This window comes from Aquarana catesbeiana, linkage group LG13 (assembly GCF_042186555.1).
Source record: "Aquarana catesbeiana isolate 2022-GZ linkage group LG13, ASM4218655v1, whole genome shotgun sequence".
Classification (NCBI taxonomy): Eukaryota; Metazoa; Chordata; class Amphibia; order Anura; family Ranidae; genus Aquarana; species Aquarana catesbeiana.
In genome coordinates, this window is record NC_133336.1 from 6,418,593 (window position 1) to 6,439,447 (window position 20,855).

At 44.0% G+C, this 20,855-nt stretch overlaps 1 protein-coding gene across 1 annotated transcript in view; it reads left to right on the top strand.

Moving 5' to 3' along the window:
* Positions 1–20,855, top strand: part of LOC141117572 (ribonuclease inhibitor-like) — a 253,846-nt gene that overhangs the window by 19,226 nt on the left and 213,765 nt on the right. The window contains exons 3-5 of the mRNA XM_073610480.1: positions 699–863; positions 6,075–6,239; positions 7,358–7,522. Of these exons, the coding sequence (XP_073466581.1) occupies positions 699–863; positions 6,075–6,239; positions 7,358–7,522 (495 nt within the window). The remainder of the gene's footprint in view (positions 1–698; positions 864–6,074; positions 6,240–7,357; positions 7,523–20,855) is intronic.

Below are 20,855 nucleotides of genomic sequence, written 5' to 3' on the forward strand. Positions count from 1 at the left end.
TGGGGGGAGGGGGGCGGCCCACTGCTCCCACCCAACAAGCGACAAGCCACCCCCCTTCCCCCAGCCAGCCAACCACCTCCCACCTCCCATCGATTGATCAATCAATGCTCGATCGATCACTGCTCCGCTCGCCTGTCAGGCCCCCTGCAGTCACCCTATCCAGGTTGTGGCTTTGGTGACTTCCCCCTGCATCTCCTCCAAGGTCATGGCAGTTGTTTTTCCTCCTGGCCAATCAGGACTTAGGACTCACAGCCAATGGGGTCTTAGGACTCCCGGCCAATTAGGACCCACTTCCTGATTGGCTGGGAGGAAAAGCAGGAAGACATTAGCGAAAATTAATTCGCTATTGTCACACAACTGGGTGGGCTCTGCTCCCCGAGCCCACCCTTTTTGAAGCCAACTAGAGCCTCAGGCTCTGATCATGTGCTTCAAAAAAATAAAAATAAACCCCATTGAAATCTATGTGTCTGGTGCCTTGCATGTAGATTAGGGGCCGGGCGCGTGGATTAGGGGGGCCCTGTACTGGTCTACTTCATTATAACATTTTTCTTATAAAAATTCTATGTCCTGGAGTGTTATAAAGTGATCTGATATAAATGATTCCAATAAAGAGAAATGAGTTCCATTCAGGTAGAGAATAGTTACATTCATTCCTGGGGAGAAATTCATTTTCTTCTGGTAACATTCTTCTTTTCTAGTTTGATGTCTAATCACCTGGCAGACAATTCCTGCCCCCACCTGGCATCTGGAATAAGAAATAACCAGACACTGAGGACACTGGACCTGTCTAGGAACAATCTGGGGGGTCCTCATTTCAGGGATCAGATGGAAGCTCTGACAACAAGCCCGATAGAGAGATTACAGTGAGTATAACAGGAGTGACTGAGACAATAATATTCTGGGACAGTTTTATATCTAAACCCAATAATAATAATATAATAAATAATAATATAATGTAATTATATGGTTCTCCTTTTTGTCTCAGTAAATAGCTAATCCTGAAATGTTGCACAATTCTTGAATCTTATCACTCTATTAGCCATGAAATAATTGTTTCATAAAACCTGATATTCTGTTTTGTCTGGTAACTGAAATCGATGAGATTATAGGAGGTCATACACGGGGGAATCTGAATTTACTGCAATCACCAATTAGAGCCTCATATGACCTTCCTGTCATGACCATTTTATTTAATATTTATTACTTGTATTTATACATCGCCAACAATGTATACAGCACTTTACACACATATTATACATGTAGCGATATATTATAGTGGGTATGATAATTAATTAGTAGTTATTATAATGATGACGTAAGTACTCTTCCGCAGCAACCCAGTTCTTCCAGAGAGATGCACTTTATTGACTTCCAACACAGAACAAGGTCCAAAGTCCACAGATGACAAAAATCCAACAGAGTATATAACTCAGAGTCCCATTTTTCCTAGGTCTGCGCCTTCATAGTCACACACAGACAGGACTAAACTATAGACTGAACGCCATGTTATATTCACTAGACACTGAATGGCTGAGCAATTAGATTGGCTGTTTCCATTTAGGCCTTTGATATGCTTGAGTCTTTCAGACAGACAACAACCCCCAGCCCTGAACAGCTGCAGTCATAAACCACCCCAATTTGCACTCCCGCATATCAACATCAACAAGTCCCCTTTGATATGTGTAATTAGATTAACATATACCACCTGAACACCCTTTTGAGTCCTGGAATACCTACATTCCTAATCTGTATTCTTGCACATTAACATCAACGAGTCCCCTTTGATATACTAGTACCCTGGAATCGAGTCTCTGCTAGGTCAATATTGTACTGTATGCGTACATATATATAATAATATAATATCCCACATAAATCGGCGAACATATTACAACACATATCAGTCCTTGCCTTCAAGGAGCTTACAATCTAATGTCCCTAACTCACATACATACACATAATATGACCAATTACCTCCCAGCATGTCTTTTGGAGTGTGGGAGGAAACCCACACAGGCACAGGGAGAACATACAACCTCCAGGCAGGTAGTGCCGTGGTTGGGATTCAAACCGATGACCCCAGTGCTGCCAGGTGGAAGTGATAACCACTTTGCTATTGTGATGCACATCTGCTATTCAGTCTTGAGGGATCTCCTCCATACTTCCTTATATACGTCTTATCAGCAGAGAATATCAGATAACATAACCATCCTGTCCAATCTCTAGCAATACTTATTCTGGCCTCACACTGTCTGCTGATACCATTAGACATGTGCGAGTCATTACACATGTGCAATGTGTTTCATTCTGAATTCGTTTTTCCAACAAAATTCCACAAATGTGTTAATTTGGAAATATTCAAATTAACAAAAACCCTTTTATTGAATTTTTTATAAAAATTAAAAAATCGAAAATTCAGAAAATTGAAGATTTGGAAATTCGGAAATCCGAAAATTCGAAAATAAGAACGAAAATCCGCAAACTAGAAAACTCAAAAATGCTAAAATCTGAAATAAAAACTAACTAAAAATAACTATTAAATTATGGGTATTGGAATTTCCTTTCAAATTTGTCTGTTAGTGAATATGGATGAGCCAGATGTTCGAGTCGAAGATCGGGTGTTCGCCGATTAGCGAACAATTTGGGGTGTTCGTGGCAAATTCAAAAGCCGCGGAACACCCTTTAAAAGTCTATGGAAGAAATCAAAAGTGCTAATTTTAAAGGTTTTTATGCATGGTATTGTCATAAAAAGTGTTTGGGGACCCGGGTCCTGCCCCAGGGGACATGTATCAATGCAAAAAAAGTTTTAAAAATGGAAGTTTTTTCGGGAGCAGTGATTTTAATAATGCTTAAAGTGAAACAATAAAAGTAAAATACTCCTTTAAATTTCGTACCTGGGGGGGTGTCTATAGTATGCCTGTAAAGTGTTTTTCCCGTGTTTAGAACAGTCCCTGCACAAAATGACATTTCTAAAGGAAAAAAAGTAATTTAAAAGTACTCGCAGCTATAATGAATTGTCGGGTCCGGTAATACAGATAAAAGTAATTGACAAAAATGGCATGGGATCCCCCAGTCCATTATCAGGCCCTTTGGGTGTGGTATGAATATTAAGGGGAACCCCGAACTGAATTTAAAAAAAAATTGCGTTTGGGTCCCCCCAAATTCCATACCAGGCCCTCCAAGTCTGGTATGGATATTATGGGGAACCCTGTGTCAATTTTTTTTTTTTAAATGGCATAGGAGTCCCCCTAAAATCCACACCAGACCCTTCAGGTCTGGTGTGGATTTTAAGGTGAACCCCGTGCCAAAATTAGAAAAAAAAATGGTGTGGGGGTCCCCCCAAAAATCCATACCAGACCCTTATCCGAGCACGCAACCTGGCAGGCCGCAGGAAAAGAGGGGGGATGAGAGAGTGCCCCCCCTCCTGAACCGTACCAGGCCACATGCCCTCAACATGGGGAGAGTGCTTGGGCAAGGGCCTCATCCCCACAACCCTTGCCCGGTGGTTGTGGGGGTCTGCGGGCGGGGGGCTTATCGTAATCTAGAAGCCCCCTTTAACAAGGGGACCCCCAGATCCCGACCCCCATTTGAAATGTACATTGTACCCCTACCATTTCACAAAAAAGTGTCAAAATGTTAAAAAAGACACAAAAAAACACAAGACACAGCTTGGGAACAAGTCCTTTATTAAAAAATAAAAAAATAAAAATGTCCCACGAAGTCCATTCATCTTTTTCTCTTGCTCCACCGACAGACCTGAAAAAATAAATAAAAAAGATCTCCATGTATAATGTGTTCTCACAGGTGAGAGTTCTTTTATAACTGAGGGTGGTGCCACACGGTGACGTACCCGGGTGAGCCCACCCCCTCTAATGCACGGGGACCTCCCCATGGATTTCCCGGGGTTCAGAGGGGGCGGGCCACCTGGTTACGTAACCAGGTGGCCCCGCCCCCTCTGACGCTACGGGGAAGCCATTGGGAAGTCCCCGTGCGTCAGAGGGGGTGGGGTCACCCAGGTACATCACTGTGTGGCCCCGCCCTCAGTTATAAAATAACTGTAATCTGCGAGGACGCGTCATACAGCAGGTGCCTCCCATGGCGGCGGATTTTTTTTATTTATTTTTTCGGTCCAACGGCGGAGCAAGAGAAGAAGATGAATGAACTTCGTGGGACATTTTTATTTTTTTATTTTTTAATAAAGGACTTTTCCCCAAGCTGTGTCTTGTGTTTTTTTAACATTTTGACACTTTTTTTGTGAAATGGTAGGGATACAATGTACCCGTTACCATTTCAAACAGGGGGGGCGGGATCTGGGGGTCCCCTTGTTAAAGGGGGCTTCCAGATTCCGATAAGCCCCCCACCCGCAGACCCCCACAACCCCCGGGCAAGGGTTGTGGGGATGAGGCCCTTGTTCCCATCAACATGGGAACAAGGTGCTCTGGGGGGCTACCCCAAAGCACCCTCCCCATGTTGAAGGCATGCAGCCTGGTACAGTTCAGGAGGGGGGGCACTCTCTTGTCCCCCCTCTTTTCCTGCGGCCTGCCAGGTTGCGTGCTCACATAAGGGTCTGGTATTGATTTTTGGGGGGACCCCCACACCATTTTTTAAATTTTGGCACGGGGTTCCCCTTAAAATCCATACCAGACCTGAAGGGTCTGGTATGGATTTTGATGGGGATCCCTACACCATTTTTTAAAGAAAATTTGGTGCAGGGTTCCCCTTAATACCCATACCAGACCTGAAGGGCCTGGTATGGAATTTGGGGGGACCCCCACGCAATTTTTTTTTTAAATTATGGTTTGGGGTTCCCCTTAGTATTCATACCAGACCCAAAGGGCCTGGTAATGGACTGGAGGGGGGATCCCATGCCGTTTTTTTCAATGACAGACCAGACAATTCTATATAGCCGCAAGCACTTTTAAATTACCTTTTTTCCTTTAGAAATGTCATTTTGTTCAGGGATTGTTCTAAACACGGGAAACATGCGCCACTTTACAGGCATACTATAGACACCCCCAAAGGTGCGAAATTTAAAGGAATATTTCACTTTTATTGTTTCACTTTAAGCATTATTAAAATCACTGCTCCCGAAAAAACGGCCATTTAAAAAAAAAAAAATGACATTGATACATGTCCCCTGGGGCAGGACCCGGGTCCCCAAACACTTTTTATGACAATAACTTTTAAAATTAGCACTTTTGATTTTTCACGTTCGTGTCTCATAGAGTTTAACGGTGTTCGCGTGTTCGAACAAATGTTTTGCCTGTTTGCATGCTCTGCTGCGAACCGAACCGGGGGGTGTTCGGCTCATCCCTATTAGTGAACATAAGGAATACGAATTTATCCAAAGTTACGAATTATCCAAAATAACAGATGCCGCATCTAAACGAATAGAACATAATGAATTCATAATAATAATAATAATAACTTTTTTATAATTATTAATTTTTTATTATTAATTTGTTACGTTCCATTTGTTTAGATGTGGCATGCGTTATTTCAGATAATTCATAACTTCGGATAAATTCGTATTCGCTAAGTTCACTAACAGACAAATTTGGAAGGAAATTTCAATATCTATAATTTAATAGTTAGTTATTATTAGTTAGCTGTTATTTCGGATTTTTGAATTTTCAGATTTAGAATTTCCGAATTTTTGAATTTACGAATTTTTAGATTTCTGAATTTTTACATTTCATAATTTAAGAATTTAAGAATTTATTCGAAATAAGGAATTTTGATCATAAGGAATGACCCAAAAAACAAAAAAACCCCCAAAAAACGAATGAAACAAAAACAAATTTTTTGGCAGTGCACATGTCTACGAGTCATGTCCGTGGTATTCTGTGGTCATCCTGGGTATGGAGATATCACCGTCTCTACACATGGATGATAATATTGGGGTGTCTACTCCATTATAATATTTTTCTTAAAAAATTCTATTTCCTGGAGTGTTATAAAGTGATCTGATATAAATGATTCCAATAAAGAGAAATGAGTTTCATTCATGCAGAGAATAGTTACATTCATTCCTGGGGAGAAATTCATTTTCTTCTGGTAACATTCTTTTCTTCTAGTTTGATGTCTAATCAGACGACAGACAGTTCCTCCCCCCACCTGGCATCTGGAATAAGAAATAACCGGACACTGAGGCCACTGGACCCATCTAGGAACAATCTGGAGCGTCATTATTTCAGGGATCTGATGAAAGCTCTGACAACAAGCCGGATAGAGATATTACAGTGAGTATAACAGGACTGACTGAGACAATAATAATCTGGGACAGTTTTATATCTAACCAAATAATAATATTAATAATAATAATAATAATAATAATAATAATGCAATTATATGGATTTCCCCTTTGTCTCAGTATATAGACAATCCTGGACTGTTATCTAATTCTTGGATTTTATCACAATCTGTTATCAGCCATGAAAGAGGGACCTTATAAAACCTACTTAAAAATCTGATATTCTCTTTTGTCTGGTAGCTAGTAAAATAGATGAAATTATAGGAGGACATACACAGGGGAATCAGATCTTGTTGGAATCACCAATCAAAGCCTTATATAAGCTTCCGTCACCTGACTATTCTGTTCAATCACTAGCAATGCTGATCCCGGCTTCACACTGTCTGCTGATACCATTCATGCTCCATACAAAAGGAGATTATAGCACAATACAGTGGTATTCTGTGCTCATTCTGTGTATGGAGATATCACCATCTCTACACATGGATGATAATATTGGGGGGCCTATTCCAGAGGCAGCTGGTGCATAATTTTCTTGAGGGGAGGGGGCGGCCCACTGCCCCCACCAAACAAGCCACCCCCCTTCCCCCAGCCAGCCAACCACCCCCCACCTCCCATAGATTGATCAATCAATGCTCCCCCCGTTGCTCGATCAATCACTGCTCCGCTCACCTGTCAGGCCCCCCGCCAGCCTTGCAGTTACCCCAACCAGGTTGCGACTTTGGTGACTTCTCCCCCCGCATCTCCTATCTCCTCCCGAGTCCTGGCAGTTGCTTCTCCTCCTGGCCAATCAAAACTTAGGATTCATGGCCAATGGGGTCTTAGGACTTCTGGCCAATCAGGACCCGATTCCTGATTGGCTTGGAGGAGAACCAGAAAGACATTATCGAATATTAATTGGGGGGGCGGCACCCCTGCGCCCTGCGCTGGTCTACTTCATTGTAACATTTTTCTTATAAAATTCTATGTCCTGGAGTGTTATAAAGTGATCTGATATAAATGATTCCAATAAAGAGAAATTAGTTCCATTCATGTTGTAAAATGGTTACATTCATTCCTGGGGGAGAAATGTATTTTTTCTGGTAACATTCTTCTCTTCTTCTGCAGATTGTCCCATAATCACCTGACAGACAATTCCTGCCCCCACCTGGCATCTGGAATAAGAAATAACCAGACACTGAGGACACTGCACCTGGATGGGAACAATCTGGAGGGTCCTCATTTCAGGGATCTGATGGAAGCTCTGACAACAAGCCAGATAGAGGAATTACAGTGAGTATAATAGGACTGACTGAGACAATAATATTCTGGGACAGTTGATATCTAAAACACATAAATAATATATAAATATGATGATGTAATCAAAACCCATCTTTAGACTCCATAAATATCCACCATAGACTGTTTTCTATTACTTGGAACTTATCACACTGTTATCAGCTATGAAATAATCCTTCTTACCCACTAACTCTAAATACAGGAAATGTCCTTCCTAGTGCCCAGAGCTGGGAGAACATTTATAAACATTTACACTTTGCGGCTGTAGCGCCCTCTGGGGATTGATCTGAACTCTTTGGGTGCGCTGGAAGATTGATCAGTAGTGGTGGTGGTGGTGCTTAGTGAACCCCTTTACTGCCAACACTCTTTGGTGGTGCAGTGAATAGATAAAAACAAATCTGTGGCCGTGGATTTGTTTTCATTCATGCTGCAGCATTTATAGATTCCTATAGAATCTATCTAAGTGGCTGTACAGTCACCTAATCATTTATACTGTACATGTGTCTGGGCAGGTGATCAGTGACTTCACCCCCCTGTGAAACATCCCCCACATCCTGGTCCCTGGGCTCACTCTGCTCCATTTTTAGAACTGGATCTTTGCAGACATTCAGAATGGAGAAGAACGTGTTGATAGTGAATCCTCAGCTCAGAGCACTTTTGGGTTTAGAGTTGTGTTATGGGTTGTGTCAGGGAAATGCCTGGTCAATGAATTCATTTGAGTTCATTTTAGCCAGTCCAGAATCCCTTGCAATAACTCAACCAGTCGATGTGAATATAATATTTATTCAATAAGTCATATATACACTATAAATAGTTGGATTGATAGGCAGACACAGACAATTTAATAAAATTCCAAAATTTTAACAATAGGCGACTTATACTCTATGCGATACAAGTGTTTTTATCCTGTAGGTGCATTACTTTACTTATTAAATTCGATTTTAAACGTACTTCACCATGGAAAGCTTATCATTTATATTCTGGGTTGTGTACTGATGATGTGGACTTCGGGCTAATGTGGACGAATCAAAGTGTTCCCTGCCAACTTTTTGTCAGCTCCTAACTTACTAAGAGCCTGCTTATCACCGTCAGTCGGTAAGCACAATCTACAGCCACGGTGGTGGGTTTTTTTCACTTCCCTCCCCTCCTTTTTGGTTGTTGTTATGTGCACACCAGGGTGTTTGGTATGTTTGTCTGTCCATGCCTAGCATTTAATATACTACACTGTGGCCAGTTTTCTTCTGTTTGTTTTTCTCCTGCATCCATTGAGGGGATTTTAATTTGAAAACGGACGTTGCTGACAGGTCTATTATCCTAAAGGCCCTGGCAGGGTTTTTTGCCATCCGCTCATATCACTGAAGTTCTGGTAAGAGCAATCACAGCTCATTTGGATTATTATCTACATTTAAACTGAACATCCTACCATTTTGAAGATTTGGACTCTATATTGTTTTTTATAAATATTTGCTGGTGTTAGGTTACACTACCATTTTACTCCAAACATAAGATTTTTGTTTAGCGCAGTTTATGATTTTCCTTATATATATATATATATATATATATATATATATATATATATATATATATATATATATACAGTATATCTTTGCATATAATGAAGTAATTTCAATAAATAATTTCTTCCCGTAGACAAAATAGTTATTTCCCTGCAGAAGGAATAAGCGTCAAACAAAATGCTGCACCACTATGGCCAAACAACAGAGAAATGATTAAAAAAATAATATAATAATAATGTAGCGATACCCCCGAAGGGGCCACTTAGGTATGTTCAGTCCGTTACTCTGCCTCTCAACCCTAATAACAGCCTCACCCCCTCTGGCACACCTGGCAATAGGGTAAGTGCAAGGACCAATGAGAAACACACATGTTATGATAAAACACAGAAATTGTCTTTACTGCAATATTTCTGTGGAAGGATAACAGACAGTAACAATATAAAATCAAGTAATCAACTAGAGATCAATAACTGAAATTTAAGAGCAATATAGCTCTCAATCCTATATTCAAGCTGCTTTCAGGGGATTCTAAACCTGAGAATGTCCCCAAGAGCAGAGGGACACTTAAATGGTATATAAAGCACAATAGAGGAATTCAAATTAGATTGGTTACCTTTACACAGATTGACTCTATGAGTCCAGGCCGGAGGAGAGCAGAGGAATGACTCCCTTTGTGTCAGGCCTCTCTCTACTGTCCCCTGACACCATAGGCCCAACTTTACACAGCTATTCAAGTCAACAAGTAATGGTTTAACTTTATAGATAAACTGTCCCACACACCCAATACATATGCAGAGCCCTGAATATGTGTGTGCCGATCCATATGGCTCTAACAGCTTCACTCCTTTTTGAAGCAAAGATAAGCTTTTGTGTCTTCAGCTAGCCACTTTCGTTGGTGCACTTTAACTCCTGGGTAGCAGGGCAAACAATATAACTGGCCCAGATCATCAAGTGAAACAGACAGACCGGTCCCCTCACACTGGAACGGTTCACTGTTGGTGGAGATGCGCCTCAATATTCACCTGGGATCCCCCTCTCTCAGGCTGACTTTCTGATGTTCAGATGATGTGTGATGATGTATCTGATGATCCCAGAGAATGTATTCTTCTCTGTCTACCTTACTTGTTATATATCCAGTTGCGAACAATATGCCCATAAAAAGGTTACTAAGCCTAGCCCCAAAGGTCTGGCGTTTTTTTGATTGGTGAATTTGCTTAATGTTCATCTGTATTTGCTTATGCATTACCTCTTTTGGCCACTGGTTGTCACTCTTAGATAAGGCATGGCTACTCTAAATGAAACGTATAAAATAATCTGTTATAAGATCGATTCATTTCTCACTATAACATGAGTGACCATGTGATATTATCTAAAATATAGAATGTTTAGGAGATCTGGTAACTGTCAATGTATGAGCATTACCTTTCTGGTGTAGCCATATTTTAACCACTTACAGACCACCCGCCGTCATTATACGGCAGCACTTTGAAGAGGGATATCGTTGTAATGGCAGTAGATAGCTACCATAACCCCGGTATCCTCTTGTTCAGTGGGCAGTCCTCTTTCAGATAAAAGTGGTCTCTGCAGATTCACTGCAAGATCGCTTTTATAGGTGGCGGGTGATGCCCCCCCACTCCCGCCTTGCTCCAGAGGTCTCCGCCAATTACTGGAGCCGCCGGTAGCAGCGGAGACGATCGGGTCCTTTCCCCTGCTTGGCTGGCTGCCAAGTGAGGGGAAGATGGCCCCCGCTTGGCTCCAAAGCATTGACTGGTGGCCCAATGCTCTTAACCATTTGCTTACTGGGCACCTAAACCCCCCTCCTACCCAGACCAATTTTCAGCTTTTAGCACTGTCACTTTTTGAACGACAATTGCGCGGTCATACAACACTGTACCCAAATGAAATTTTTATCATTGTTCCCACAAATAGAGCTTTCTTTTGGTGGTAATTGATCACCCCTGGGTTTTTTATTTTTTGTTAAAAAAAATTAAAAAAGACAGATTTAAATAAAAAATACAAAACCGTTTTATATTTTGGTAATACATTTTGCAAACAGGTAATTTTTTCTCCTTCATTGATGCTGATGAGGCTACACTAATAGACTGCACTGATGTGCACTGATAGGCTGCACTGATGGGCACTAATAAGGCGGCACTGGTGGGCACTGATAGGTGACATTGGTGGGCACTGATGGGTGGCACTGATGGGCAGCACTGAATGGCATTGATAGGTGGCACTGAAGGGCACTAATATGTAGCACAGATGGGTGGCACCAATGGGTGGCAGTCATGGGCACTGGTAGATGACACTGATAGGCAGCACTGTTAGGTGGCACTGATGAGGCACTTATTGGCACCACTGGTGGGCATTGATAGGTGACACTTGTGGGCACTGATAGGTGGCACTGATTGCTGGCACTTACTACTGTGGGCACTGATTTGTGGCACTGGCAGGTGGCACTTTCAGGCGGTACTTTTGGGCACATATGAGGCAGCTTCGCCTCTTCCACTTCGGGACCAATGTCCCTGCAAACAGAAGCTGGTGATCTGCTTTTTTTCTTCTCACGCTGCCAGCGTGAGAAGAAAAAAAAAATTACCGATCCTCTGTTTACATCACGTGATCAGCTGTCATTGGCTGACAGCTGATCACGTGGTAAGCGGCCGGGATCGACCCCTTACTAGGATCTGTGATCACCTGAGTCCCACTGACTCGGGTGATCACAGCGCACGCAGCGCAATCCCTTTAGGGGTGCGTAGCCAGCTTTGAAAGGGGAGGACGTCAATAGACGGCCTCCCGGCAAAGCAGATCCGCGCTGTAGCTGTCATTCGGGGCTATAGCGCGGATTTGAACAAGTTAAAGGAGATTTTTTTTTTTTCCAAATGACATTTTTTTTTATTGCATTTTAGTGTATATATGGGATCTGAGGTCTTTTTGACCCCAGATCTCACATTTAAGAGGTCCTGTCATGCTTTATTCTATTACAAGGGATGTTTACATTCCTTATAATAGGAATAAAAGTGACCCATATTTTTTTTTTAAAGGACAGTTTCAAAATAAAAATAAGAAAAATAAATATGAAAAAATAATGTAAAGTGTCCCGTCCCAACGAGCTCGCGCACAGAAGCGAACGCATACGTGAGTAGCGCCCACATTAAAAAAAGGGTGTTCAAACCAAACATGTGAGGTATCGCCGTGATCGTTAGAGCAAGAGCAATAATTCTATCCCTAGACCTCCTCTGTAACTCAAAACTGGTAACCTGTACAAATTTTTAAGCGTCGCCTATGGAGATTTTTTTTTTTTTAAATATATATTTTATTTATTTTAGATATTTTAGAAAAAGCCCAACATGGGCTTAAACAATACAATACATACATATATTCAGGGAAGTAAGGGGGAAGAAAGGGGGAAGAAGAAAAAAAAAAGGGGGGGAAGGGGAAATATACACATTTACTACATTATAAAAATGGAGAGGCAAAGTGTATATACATTCCATATATTTCCATGTATCTCAGGTAACAATATCTGTGAATACCTGTTGAGGCATCTGAACCCTCTTGATCATAAATCTTTCAGAAGGTAACAAGTACACAGCCAATCTCCCCCCCATCCCCCAACCCCCCCACACCACCCCGCCCCACCTGAATCCAGAGGGCTTCTAGAGGAAACAGGAAGGACAATACTGGATGGGGATGGAGGGCCTCAAGGAGGGGAAGGGAGGAGACCGCGGAGGGACGTGGCACAGGGACAAGGTGACATCACAGGATTCTGACTGACTCAGGACGGCCCTGGAATTTTGGTCTCATCATGAGCTTCTAAGAGCAGTACCTTCCGAAGAGAAAATAAACTGGCGCCAAAGTGCCCAAGTTTTATTATATTTTTCCTGTTGGTGTCTCGCAGAGAGCACCAAATCTTCCATTTTACTAATGTCTTCTACTCTCCGGATGCAAGATGCCACTGATGGAGGTGTTTGGCTTTTCCATTGGAGTGGAATACAGGATTTAGCGGCATTTACCAAATGACGTATCACAGACTTTTTGTATCTCTTAGTGGACATTTTGTTTACATGTAGGAGAAAGAAGGCCGGATCATCTGGAATATTGTATTCCATGAATTTCTGAATAATTGTCCTGACCGTAGACCAGAAATAAGATAACTTTGAACAAGACCAAAACACATGCAACAGTGTGCCCCTTTTCATCTGACATCTCCAGCAGAGAGGGGAAGCAGTCAGGTAGAAAGTATGCAAGGCTTGAGGAGTTAAATACCACCTCGTTATAAGCTTATAATTAGATTCCTGTATTTTCGTACAGATAGATGATTTTAGGGCAAACATTAGAATGCGTTGAGTCTGGTTCGAAGTAAATGTACAATTTAGATCTCTCTCCCACTTTTTCAGGAAGGTCAGCTGTGTGTTATCTGACAGGGCAATAAGGAGGTTATACATAGTAGACAGTGTTCTCGGCAGTGCCCCACTATCGGAGCAGTAGTTTTCAAAAGTAGTTAAGGGTCTGGAGAACTCTCTCGGGTTGGATATAGACATAAGGAAATGCCTTAGCTGGACAGCAGACCAGAAGAGTAGTTTAAAAGGGCCCGTATTATGACTTAGTGTCTCTATAGAAGGCCAGGAGTCGTTTATTAAGAAGTGTCTGGCTTGTGTGCAGTCTATGTTGGTTAGTGCATTCTTAAGTTGGGGGTCCAGTACCAGGGGAAATAGCGGATTTCCTATAATGGGGTATAACGGAGAGTTAGGTGTAGATAATGACTGCGCGAAACTGGCTTGTGCCCTCACCCGAAGTGTCGTTCCTATCAGAGGGTGTCTCTTAACTTCTGTTGTAAAGTGTTCATGACACCAGATTGTTCCCTGTAGAGGTATCTGTACCTGAGCTTGTTCACAAGGTGCGGCCATAATTTAAGATCTTGATGACGGCACCAGTCTATAATTCTACCCAGGTGTACAGCCTGGTAATATTTCTTCACGTCCGGGACAGCTAAACCTCCATTTATCTTAGGTAACGTGAGTAGGTTTCGGGACAGTCTAGGTTTCCTATTTGCCCAGATAAATCTATTAAATTGACTATGCACCTGTTTGAAGAATGACGTGGGAATCGTAATTGGAAGGGCCTGTAATAGGTATTGGAATTTAGGTAAAATGCACATCTTGATAAGGTTGCACCTACCGAACCAGGAATGGAGGCCTTTTTGCCATGATTCCAGCAAGGTTCGGGTCTTGACTAGTAAGGGGGGGAAATTCAATGCAAAAGTGTGGTTTATATTGGCTGGGACAGAGGTACCTAGGTATGTTAAAGCTGTAGATGTCCATTTGAAGTGGAAGCTAGAGCGGAGAGTTTGCATTGTGGTTTGCGGGATCTCTATACCCATGGCTTCTGACTTACTATAATTAATTTTAAGATTGGATATCTTCCCATATTCGTCGAACTCCCGGAGGAGATTTGGAAGGGATGTGATTGGATTTGTAAGGGAGAACATCAAATCGTCTGCGTATGCAGAAACTTTGTACTGTATGTCCCCAACCTTCAGGCCTTGGATGTCCGGATTATTCCTAATTTTACACAAAAATGGCTCTAATGAAAGGGCAAAAAGAAGGGGGGATAATGGGCAACCCTGTCTAGTCCCATTCTTGATTGGAAGGGGATCTGATAAAATCCCATTCACTTTAATTTGTGCTGTAGGGGTAGTATATATTGGAGCAATCCAACCAATCCATGTGTCTCCTAGCCCTATATGTCGAAGGACCTTGAACATATATTCCCAATTAACCCTATTGAACGCTTTTTCTGCATCTGTGTTTAGGAAAATAGAGGGTGTATGGGTCTGGTTGGCTACATGTATGAGATTCAGTACTTTAGTTGTACTGTCTCTAGCTTCTCTCGTGGGGATAAAGCCCACTTGGTCTTGATGGACCAAGGCTTGTAGATGGCGGGCTAGTCGGGTCGCTAAAATTTTGGTAAAAATCTTAAGATCTGTGTTCAACAATGAAATTGGTCTATAGCTGCTACAGATTAAAGGATCTTTGCCTTCTTTAGGGATAACCGTGATATGTGCCCGCATGGTCTCACTCAAAAAGGTTGCCGTCTTACCTAATTCATTAAAGAAAGTTATCATATGGGGCTGAGGGATGATAGCAATGTTTTGTAATATTGGAGAGTAAGGCCATCTGGCCCGGGAGCCTTTCCTGGCTTAGTCGAATTAAGTGCTAGTGCTAGTTCTTCCGGCGTTATCGGGGTCTCTAACTCGGCCACACTTTCTGGCGATAATGTAGGGATCTGGCTAGAGGATACGTAGGCTTCCTGCGAGTGTTGTGTTCCCGACATTATTGGTAGATTGTACAAGGATTTATAATAATCCTTAAATGTGTTGGCTATCTGGTGCGGTAGGCTAACCTTCATATCCATCTCCGTTTTAATACGTGGGATGTAGGTTTGCATCTAAAGGTCTTTGACTGCTCTAGCAAGAATACGCCCACATTTATCTCCCGATTCGTAGGCTATAAGCCGACATTTCTGCAGCGCTGCTTTAGCTTTATATCCTAGAAGGTTGTTGATTTGGCTGCGAAGGGTAGAAAGTTCAGCTTCCACTAGAGGGTCTGGGGAGTGTTTGTGTTGTGACTCAACATTATGGAGTTTAACAAAAAGTGAGTCTAATTGTTTCCTGGTTTCTTTTTTTATGCGTGCACCGTGTTTTATAAAGACACCCCTGATGACCGCCTTGTGTGCCTCTCATATCGCTTCAGGGGAACAGTCTGCTGTTGTGTTAGTCTGAAAATAAAATTTCAGTTCCCTAATTACTTCCTCCAAAATTTCAGGTTTCTGTAAAAGGCTTACATTTAACCGCCAAAATCGCGGCCTGTGAGATGGGTCATTTAATAGCTTGTAAATTAAAGTTATGGGAGCATGATCGGACCATGTCCTCTGGCCTATAGCGGAGTCTTTGACGGCATGGAGCTGGCTGTGGGGTATAAGGAAGTAGTGTATCCTTGTATATAATTGGTGGGGAGGGGAATAGAACGTGTAGTCTCGTTCACAGGGGTGCTGGAGATGCCACACGTCAATCAGTCATGTTTCGTATAAATTTTGGCAATTCGCTTACGGGCCCTTATCGGTATGGAGGATGATCCCGAGGAGGTGTCCACATTAGGGGCTAGAGGGACGTTACAATCACCCCCCAGAATCAGCTGGTCTTCCTGAAAATCAGTTAGTTTAGAGAGAGTTTGTTGCATAAAGACATCTTGGCCTTCATTTGGAGTGTATATAGTCGCTATAGTTAATTGTACCTCTCCAATAAGACCCTTTATAAATACAAATCGTCCCTCAGTATCTATCTGGGAATCTTGATGGGTCCAGTGTATTTTGTTGGATAGGAGAATGGAAGTCCCTCTAGATTTAGCTTTATTGGTAGAATGAAATGCTAGAGGGAAGAACCTGTTTTTGAGGACCGGTAAACGGTCATCTTTAAAGTGGGTTTCCTGAATTAGGGCTATATCAACTCGAGCTTGTTTTAAATCATTTATCAACATACGTCGCTTCTCCGGGATGTTAAGGCCCTTCGCGTTAATAGAATATATTTGCAGGCCTTCCATCCTCAAGCCCAGGAGAAGAGGGGGAGAAAAAAAATGGGGGGGAGGGGGGTTCAGGAAGGGGAAGGACTACTAGCCGTATAAAAAGTCACAAGGGGTCTCTACCAAGAGACCGCCCAATCTAGTAAGGTGCTCCTGCCCTCTCCCGCCCACCCGAAGCCCAAGAGCAGAACACTTAGGATCCATCATTACTGTATACTCATCTCATTCTCTCCCCCCATCCCATAAACAGGCGGGTATGAGGGAAAGAGAAGGAAGGAGGAGGTGTCAGTCCCACCTTTAAACTCTTCCTGCGCGCCTACTGCCTAAAAGACATACAGCCCCCTCAAGGTAATAACAGACTGGGTAATAGCATGTTCATCGTATGTTATATTAGGTCATAGTAATTTGATTAAGGTCAGCAGAAATTCCAACAGCCCATTGGTCTATTGCTTGCAGCAGGAACCTGCCGGGTATAAAACTTCCATATGCTACGGCACCCCAATTTGGCCCTAGGTTGAGAGTACATCCGACAGGGCCCCGTGCGCAGCTCACTTCATAATGGAGTATCAGACATTTTGCGGTCATATACCATCAGTGAACCTGCCGGATACACCGCAATATAGGGATGAGCTTTGCGTTCGAATCGAATGCATGTTCGACTCGAACATCGTGTGTTCGGTCATTTGCCAAATTACGAACGTTATGGGCCATTTGCGCCAAATTCGAGTGGCGCGTCACAACCCATAATTCACTGCGGCATCGCAGTGCATTGCTGGCTGATGATTGGCCAAGCATGCACTATGACCCGCATGCTTGGCCAATCACAATCCATGTGTACAGAGAGCAGTAATTGGCCAAAGCCAGGGAGGCTTTGGCCAATTATGGCTCAGGGGGTTTAGTACACGCCCCACACTATATAAGGACACCTGCACGTTGGCCCAGTGTAGTGTGTTGCAGTGCAGAGAGATAGATAGACAGAGAGACAGTGTTATTTGATTTAAGTTAGATAGAGTAGGCAGGTCGAGTCAGTTAGCTGCACTTGCAGTGTATTGTGTATATATATGCATCCCAGGTGTTGTGTATATATTCAGTTTAGCTAGATCCTGTTCTTCTCTTCCTAATATACTGACAGGCAGGCAGGTGTCAGTATTTCCAGTTACTGTACTGTGTACCCTGCACAGTTGCACCTACAGTATAACTACCTAAAGCCAGGTGCTTGTGTAGGCTCTTGACGTATTTCTAGTTACTGCACTGTGTACCCTGCTCAGTTGCACTTAAATTATAACTACCTGAAGCTAGGTGCTTGTGTAGGCTCTTGACATATTTCCAGTTACTGTACTGTGTACCCTGCACAGTTGCACCTACAGTATAGCTACCTGAAGCCAGGTGCTTGTGTGGGCTCTTGACGTATTTCCAGTCACTGTACTGTGTACCCTGCACAGTTGCACCTACAGTATAACTACCTGAAGCCAGGTGCTTGTGTAGGCTCTTGACGTATTTCCAGTTACTGTACTGTGTACCCTGCACAGTTGCATCTACAGTATAACTACCTGAAGCCAGGTGCTTGTGTAGGCTCTTGACGTATTTCCAGTTACTGTACTGTGTACCCTGCACAGTTGCACCTACAGTATAGCTACCTGAAGACAAGTGCACGGGTTCTCATACTGATAATACTACAGGCAGGCAGTTGATTCTGCTAGCTGCAGTATAATCGGTATATATACACATCCCAGTTTTGTGCAGCTACATCTCACTGCAGGCCAATAGTATGTCTGGAAGGCCAACTAGGAGAGGCAGACAGTCATAAGCCAATAAAAGAGGGCAAGCAGGCTCTGTGTCTAGAGGCAACAGTGCTGGTCATGGACACGGTGCATCCTTATCAGCACGTGGCCGTGGGACCCGCTTGGCCTTTTTTTCAGCAGCTGGCCATGTTGGGCAACAACATGCGGAAGACTTGGTCGAGTGGATGACCAAGCCGTCCTCATCCTCCTCATCCTCTCTTAACCCAGGCTCAGGGTACTTTGTCTGGCAAAGCAGCTGTCAACGCAGCCTCTTCCCTCGGCTCAATGGCATCAGTGACTCCTTCCCTAGCCACACCATGTCCTCCTGAGGAGTCCCCCGAACTGTTTGACCACAGTGTTGGGTACATGCTCCAGGAGGATGCCCAGCGTTTTGAAGGCTCCGATGATGGTACTCAGCTAGAGGAAAGCAGTAACGTGAGCCCAGACAGAGTTGTTGACCTGGCATGCAGTTCGTTGGCAAGCGTACCTAAAAGACCCACACCAAAGAACAAAGAGGACCTCTCCTTGCTCCTCATCAGCTGAGATCTCCAACCCCACTATACCTTCAGTCCTCTCTGAGACCTGCACTGAGAGGAATGAAGGTGTAGAATTAGGTGTGTCACAGCCAAGTACTTGCGGGCAATCTGCTATCGGTATCGGTACACCGACGTCAGATTGTACCAGGCAAATTTCCCTGCCCCAGCTGCTGCACCGCCGAAAGAAGTTTGCTCCCAGCCATCCACATGCCCAGCGGTTGAATGCTAGCTTGTCAAAATTGCTAAGACTTCAACTGCTACCTTTTCAGTTGGTAGAATCTGCCCCCTTCCGTGAGTTTGTGGAATGTGCGGTTCCTCAGTGGCAGGTTCCCAAATGCCACTTTTTCTCACGGAAGGCGATTCCGGCTCTCTACTGGCATGTGGAAGGCAATGTCTTGGCCTCGCTGGACAGGGTGGTCAGCGGTAAGGTGCATATTACCGCTGACTCATGGTCCAGCAGGCATGGACAGGGACGTTACCTAAGTTTCACGGCGCATTGGGTAACTCTGCTGGCAGCTGGGAAGGATGCAGGACAAGGTGCAGTAGTGTTGGAGGTTGTTCCTCCACCACGCCTCCAAAATGCCAGTACTGGTGATTCTGACACACCTCTCTCCTCCACCCCCTCCTCTTCTTCTTCCTCCATGGCCTCTTCCTGTGCTTTGTCCTTGAAACCAGTGGTGCTCCGTAGGCGTTCAAGGGGCTACGCAAGTATGCAGGCCAAAAGATGCCATGCGGTGCTTGAGCTGGTGTGCTTGGGGGACAGAAGCTACACTGGGGCAGAGATTCTGTCAGCTCTACAGGGGCAGGTTCAGAGGTGGTTGACACCACACCAACTTAAGCCAGGAATGGTGGTTTGCAACAATGGCACCAACCTCCTCTCCACCCTCCGACAGGGACAACTGACCCATGTGCCCTGTTTGGCTCACGTCCTTAACTTGGTGGTGCAGCGGTTCTTGGGCAGGTACCCGGACTTACAGGATGTCCTGAGGCAGGCCAGGAAAGTCTGTGTGCATTTCCACCGGTCATATAATGCCAGTGCTTGGCTGGCAGGCCTCCAAAAGGAATTTAATCTGCCCAAGAACCGCCTAATCTGTGACATGCCCACCAGGGGGAACTCAACATTGGCTATGCTGCAGCGGCTGCACACACAGCAGAGCGCCATCAATGAGTACCTATGCGACTATGGCACCAGGACAGGTTTTTTCCCCACGCCAGTGGGCCATTATCAGGGATGCATGCACTCTCCTGTCACCATTTGAGGAGGCCACAAGAATGGTGAGCAGTGACAGTGCATGCATCAGTGAAACTGTCCCCCTTGTCCACCTGTTGGAGCACACGCTGCATGGAATAATGGACAGGGCACTTGAGGCAGAACAGAGGCAGGAAGAGGAGGACTTCCTTAGCTCTCAAGGCCCCCTTTATCAAGACAGTGTTCCTGCGTGCCCGCCAATCACACAGGAAGAGGAGGAGGAGGAGGATGGTGACAGCATGGAGGTGGAGCCTTGCACTCAGCATTAGCAGCAGTCTTTAAGGGATCATTTACAGTCCCAAGAAACCCATGGACTTGTACGTGGCTGGGAGGAGGTGGCTGTGGATCATGTCGTCCTTAGTGACCCAGAGAACTCCATGCAAACCTACGCTGCATGGCCTCCCTGATCCTGCAAAGCCTGGGGAAGGATCCTCGTATTCATGGTATCAAGGAGAGGGATCGTTACTGGCTGGTAACCCTCCTTGATCCACGTTACAAGAGTAAGGTTGCAGACCTTATCTTGCCATCAAAGGAGGAGCAGAGGATGAAATATCTTCTCTTTCCCCCTCATCATTGGGCTGGCTATACCGGAGCTATTTTAGGAACCTCAGCAGGGGATCCTGGAGGAGAGACTCACAGTCTACCGCGCTGACATACCGCAGTGGCT